At 39.6% G+C, this 5,843-nt stretch overlaps 2 protein-coding genes across 2 annotated transcripts; one reads left to right on the top strand and one right to left on the bottom strand.

The window, feature by feature from the left end:
* The first annotated feature begins 3,256 nt into the window (after positions 1 to 3,256).
* Positions 3,257 to 4,368, top strand: LOC120780620 (myb/SANT-like DNA-binding domain-containing protein 3). Its single transcript, XM_040112881.1, has 2 exons — positions 3,257 to 3,816; positions 3,933 to 4,368. Exons 1-2 carry the CDS (start codon positions 3,393 to 3,395, stop codon positions 4,346 to 4,348), a joined length of 840 nt encoding a protein of 279 aa, XP_039968815.1. The 5' UTR covers positions 3,257 to 3,392; the 3' UTR covers positions 4,349 to 4,368.
* A 35-nt stretch (positions 4,369 to 4,403) lies between these two features.
* On the bottom strand, positions 4,404 to 5,656 carry LOC120780542 (putative nuclease HARBI1). The gene is made up of 3 exons (XM_040112803.1): positions 5,447 to 5,656; positions 5,106 to 5,392; positions 4,404 to 5,042 (listed from the first exon to the last, which is right to left on the bottom strand). The coding sequence occupies exons 1-3, from the start codon at positions 5,647 to 5,649 to the stop codon at positions 4,459 to 4,461; spliced, it is 1,074 nt and encodes a 357-aa protein (XP_039968737.1). The 5' UTR covers positions 5,650 to 5,656; the 3' UTR covers positions 4,404 to 4,458.
* Between the last annotated feature and the right edge of the window lie 187 nt (positions 5,657 to 5,843).

Below are 5,843 nucleotides of genomic sequence, written 5' to 3'. Positions count from 1 at the left end.
TTAGAAAGACAGCCAAAGGTGAAGTTTTAATGGAACTTAAGAGCGCGCAGATGGAAAACAATGCTGACAACATCAGCGAAATAGCAAAGTGCTGGGAGACCAAGCCAAAATAAAAGCACTAACGAATGAAACAACAGAAGAAATCCGGGATCTGAATGAAATAACCGGAGAGGAAGACATTGCCAATGCTATTCGCCAAAATATAAGAGTTCTACAGCTCAACCTCATCCACTGCGAAGCAGCTCAAGAACTACTTACGCGTCTAGTGGTTCAAAAAAAAATATACGTGGCACTAGTCTGCGAACAATACAAAAACATTAGCGCAGCAACGTGGACCTCCGACGTAACAGGCAAAATGACCATTTGTGCCTGTGGAGAATATTGGCAATAGTCTGCGAACAATAGAAAAACATTAGCGCAGCAACGTGGACCTCCGACCTAACAGGCAAAGTGCCCATTTGTGCCTGTGGAGAAAACGTGTTCCAACACCCGGGCAAAAATCTGAGAAATAAACTTTTATAGTTGTTATATTCCGCCAAGCATTTCACAAGATGAATACGAAAGAATCATCGATAATCTAGTACGAGAAGTGTCGAACACCACAATGAACATAGTGGCAGGTGACTTCAATGCATGGGCAGTGGAGTGGAGTAGCACGTACACAAATAGACGAGGATAAACTCTTCTGAAGGCTTTTTCGGTACTGAACACCGTCTTGCTGCACATTGGTAACAGAAATAATTTCGAAAAAACGGCCGCGGTTCTGTAATCGATATTACGTTCGCTAGTAGCTCCCTATTGCGGTCGTGTACATGGAAAGTGAGCGACTTGTATACACACAGTGACCACTTGGCAATTCTGCTTGAAATCGACAAAACGCACAAAATGCCTAAGTCTCTTAAAAAGTTTCAAACCAGAAGCCGGAAAGCTGAAACACTTAATGAGGATATATACAAATTAATGTTAGATGACAATCCGAACTACGCTACAGACATAGAACGGAAGGCTGAATGCCTAGTTAAACATGTCAGTCAAGCCTGCGATGACACTATGTGTAGGAAAAAACAAGGCTCTGAGAAGTGAATGCCACAAAGCTAGGCGCCAGTGTCAAAGGAGACGACTTACGGCAGATTTTACAATGCTAAACGAGCGCTTTAAACGAAAAAAATGAACCGAAGAAAGCAATAAAGAAGAGCAAAGCTTGTTGTTTTAAAGAGCTGTGCAACAAGGTCTAAGAAAACCCGTGGGGAGATGCATACAAAATCGGCATGTCAAAAGATTAAAGACCATAAAGGACAAGCGCCTACATGCTCTAGACTATTAAAGACGATTGTCCAAACGCTTTTTCCGACGCAATTGCTACAAAGACAGCAAATAAAAGAAGCTACAAACGTACCACTTGTCACTAACCAAGAAATTATTGAAGCAGCAGAGAAATTCGCAAATACTAAATCATCAGGCCTGGATAGCATACCGAATATGGCCCTAAAACTCGCTATTCAATATAAGCCCACCCCGTTTACGGAAGTCTATAAGCAATGCTTACGAGAGGGAGTATTCCCTAATATTTGGAAAAAAACAGCGGCTAGTGCTTATATAAAAGCCAAATAAACCAGCAGGGGAGCCAGGGGAAAATACTGGAGCGTATTATCTATGTGCGGCTAGCTCAACATATAAAAGAGCAACTGGGCTTAGCCGAAAACCAATATGGTTTTCGAAGGCACAGGTCGACTATAGATGCCATAAAAAAGCTAACAGAAGTCGCAAGCAAGTCAATTGAAGAAACCAGATGGTTATATGGGTCCAAAGAATACTGCGCAGTTGTGACGTTCGACGAAAAAAATGCCTTCAATTCGGCCTATTGGCCGCATTTCATAAAAGCCCTGAAACAAAAGAAGACACCAGTCTACCTACTGAAGATCATATCTAGCTACCACTCCGACAGATTACAGCGATATGACACAGAAGAAGGTCTAAAAACTACATTGTAACAGGCGGTGTACCACAAGGCTCAGTACTAGGGCCGCTATTGTGGAATGTTTTATACGACGGTGTGCTACGTCTCCCATTACCCAAAGAAATACAAATAATCGGGTGCGCTGATGGTTTAGCAGTAACGGTAGTGGCAAAAGAAATATGCCAGATAGAGTACCTATGTAACCACGTGGCGATAAAAATAAAAGAGTGGCTAAAAAAAGCAAAGCTTCAGTTAGCAGGCCAAAAAATTGAAGCGGTACTAAAAACTACTAACAACGAGTTGGTACAGAACTAATGTACGCCGCATCCATATGGGGACGAGCATTCTGCACAAAACATATGCAAATACGGCAAAAGCAGTAGTTCGGTTAAGTGTAATCAGGGTAGCTTGCACTTTCCGGACTGTGTCACACGAAGCGGCTGGAATTATTTCAGATATCATGCCTCCAAATATTATGGAGATGGAGCTAAAAAGAATTTATGGCAAGGCGAAAAAACCGTGCAGACGACTAAATTAAAAAGAGAAACGGCAAGAAAGACAAACCAGCCTTAATGAGTGGCAGAAAAGAAGGGACGAAAGAACAAAAGGTAGATGGACACATACGTTGAGCAGAAACGTGCAGGTGTGGGTAGAGAAAAATCACGAACAAACTGACGGGAATGAGAACGCGTGGCACTTTTTCTTTCTGTGCCCCTGTTATAAAGATGCAAGAGAGGAACTAGAGCAACTTCTCGCAGAACGGCTAACCTCTGAAAATATTGTATCACACATGTTACGTTTCCAGCGGGTGTGGAACTTTGTTAGAGAATGGAGCACGACAGCCCTAATAGAGCTTAGAAGGAAGGAATGGCAGAGAAAGAGCGAAAGACGGGTGATCAACTTGGAGCTGGAAAATTTGTAACACGAGAGCCAACCAGCTAAAGATTATCCTTCCGAAAAAATGCCTAGCGGTGGTCCCGTAAGGAAAATAAATAGCTTGAGGAGAAGGAGTTAGGGTTTAGTACGTAGGCGTCCTACCCCGCAGGTTCCGCACTTGGTAACAATGACGGCACATGCGCGAGTAGGATGAATCGTGCCCCCTCCGGCAACAAAAAAAAAATCACACATAAAAATGTGCATTTATATGCAACACACATACATATATGAGGCACGTATGCATTAATATGCAATACGCATGAGTTGTAGACAGTTAGAGCCGTTTTCACAGTGATTAGTTAACGATTGGTTGACTATTAGTCAATGTAACCAACAGCTGTTTGTTAACTAAAGCAATGTTTTTCACAGTGCTTAGTTATAAAAATAAATTTTCTGGCTAAAAGTGTGGTAGCACCATAGAAAACATATGATCTTGACATTACAGTTTTACAATTTATGTTTTTATTTCATATCACAATTGGTAAAAATTTCAATTGAAATGGCGACGAAAAAGATTAATTTCAGTGAAAACGACGTAAATTTATTACTTTCTATAATAGAAACACATAAAAATGTGATAGAGTGCAAAAAAAGCGATACTTTTACGGTAGATGCGAAAAATAAAGCTTGGTTCAAAATTCAGGAGGAATATAACAGCAGAACCTCTTCTTCATTTCGCGATGAAAAAATGCTGCGTACCAAATATTACAACATGAAAAAGGAATTGAAGAAAAAGGTAGCAGCCGAAAAAAGAAGTTGCATAGCCACAGGAGGAGGGCCGCCATTGAAAATTAGCACCAATGATATTGATGTAATGTTAACATCAATAATAGGCTCGGAGCAGTTAGAAGGAATGGAATCTGTATACGATTCCGATAATCCTTTTGTGCGAAACAAAACGGAGGATGTTATCGTTAGCATTGGTAAGAAATTACTTAATTATTCTGCTCTTGAATTGGGAGACTTCTTTGTCTACATTCATGCTGTTACTCAAATACCATCATTTAAATGTATTAATAATGTATTAATGGTTTTGCAGATAAGGCAGCAAATAACATCAGTGCTATGCAATCTCAGGATGGGAGCGAGGAATTTGAAGACATCATGAACACATCCAACACAGCTACTACTTCGAAAAATTGGAGTACATACACGCCTGCAGATTTAAAAGCTCCTAAGTCTAAAAAACTTATAATCGACGAATCGCAAAGAAAAGAGAAAAATACGAGTACATCATGGTCGAAGCTGGCCGCTGTTAAATCAAAATGGACTGGAGAAAAATGCCGCGTAGAGATTGAAATATTAAAAGCTGAACATGAAAAGCGAGTAAAGATGTACGAGCAACATATAAAGCAATCTGAAGTGGAACACAAAATGCGTATGAGAATTATGGAAGAGCAATTAAAAGAAATTCAAAGGCGCAATCTTGTATATACAAATGTAAATCAATTGTAAAAAAACAGTACAAGCACAAAATAACCTGACACATTCAAAATAAAAGTGTTTTAAATAACATTGTTGTATTATTTGTTTTTATTGATAGTCTTACAAAGCTTGACTTGCAGTTATAAGGTTGCAAAGTACCCATTTATTAAATTATTCCTCGTCACATTTTTTTCAGTGCGCCGATCAGAGCTGCGATTATTCGGTATGCTTAAAACTGACAAAATTCGCCTATCAATCTCAGGATCTAAAGGAGGAGCTTCAGTATCGCGATGTAAGCAGCATATATTTTGCAGCACTGCTGTGGCGACAATTATTGATTGGACTTTGGTGCAATTCATTCGTATACCCAAAGACAACACTGGAAACCTTCGCTTCCAAACACCATAAGAGCGTTCAATTGGATTTCTTGACCGAATATGTGATTCGTTATATAGTCTTTCAGCTGCATTGTTAACGGAATGAAGGGGTGTTAAAATCCGTTTATTATTTTCATACCCTTTATCAGCAAGCACAAGGCCATCTCCGAACTCTCCGTTCTCAAGACGAGCATAAATACGAGAGTTTCGTAATATGGTAGCATCATGTGTTGATCCTGGCCTCCTAGCAACTATGTCTAAAATCAACAAACGAGCATCGCAAATCGTTTGTACATTAAAAGAAAATATGTTTTTTCTATTACGAAATAGTTCCGCATGGTCTCCGCCTGAAAAGGAAGGAAACATGTAAAAATAGATATTCATTACGGTTTTGAGGTGTTTCAGCTCACCAGGTGACTGAATTTTTACGTGCGTGCAATCTAAGGCACCAATAACTCTGGGAAATTTAGCAATTCGAAAAAACTCTTTCTGTTTTTGATGTATATCTTCCGTTGTAGTAGGGAATCGTATGAAACGTTCTCGCAACCTTGCTATTTTATCTGAAACAAGAGTAACAACTCTTGATACTGTGCTAGTAGACACTCCTGACACATCTCCAATCAATTGCTGAATACTGCCAGTGGCATAAAACCTCAATGTAATCGTCAACATATGATCCGGCGACAACGCATTATTCCTAGGAAAAAATTTTATGTAGAAATCGGCAGGCAAAGCGTTAAAAAATCTATACCATGTGGTAGCATGCTGTATATCTGGACGTATGAGCTGCAATACTTCCCATGCAGCATCTTTGCATAGGCGGAAACGCTCTCTAAAGTCCTTTTCATCATAAAGTCGAAAGAAATTAAATCGCTCCCGGATTTCTTTTTTCCGACGGAAAATTACCACTTTTAGCAGCTCTTCGTAATCGTCGTCACTGTCACTGAACTCCATTGTTGTGATCACTACTTCCCCACCAAATTGCTTCTTTTAGATTTATTTTTATTTTTCTTTTTAATAAAAATTGACATTCGAAACAGTTGTTTAGCTAACCAATCGTCAACCAATGCCCGGGAGATGGAGTTAACTAATGCTTGACAATTCACTTTGAATGAAAACCAATTAGTTATCTTCTGTTCATTCGTTAA

This window comes from Bactrocera tryoni, unplaced genomic scaffold (assembly GCF_016617805.1).
Source record: "Bactrocera tryoni isolate S06 unplaced genomic scaffold, CSIRO_BtryS06_freeze2 scaffold_25, whole genome shotgun sequence".
NCBI lineage: Eukaryota > Metazoa > Arthropoda > Insecta > Diptera > Tephritidae > Bactrocera > Bactrocera tryoni.
The sequence above is the reverse complement of the archived record's forward strand: the minus strand, read 5'-3'. Positions and strand labels throughout refer to the sequence as shown.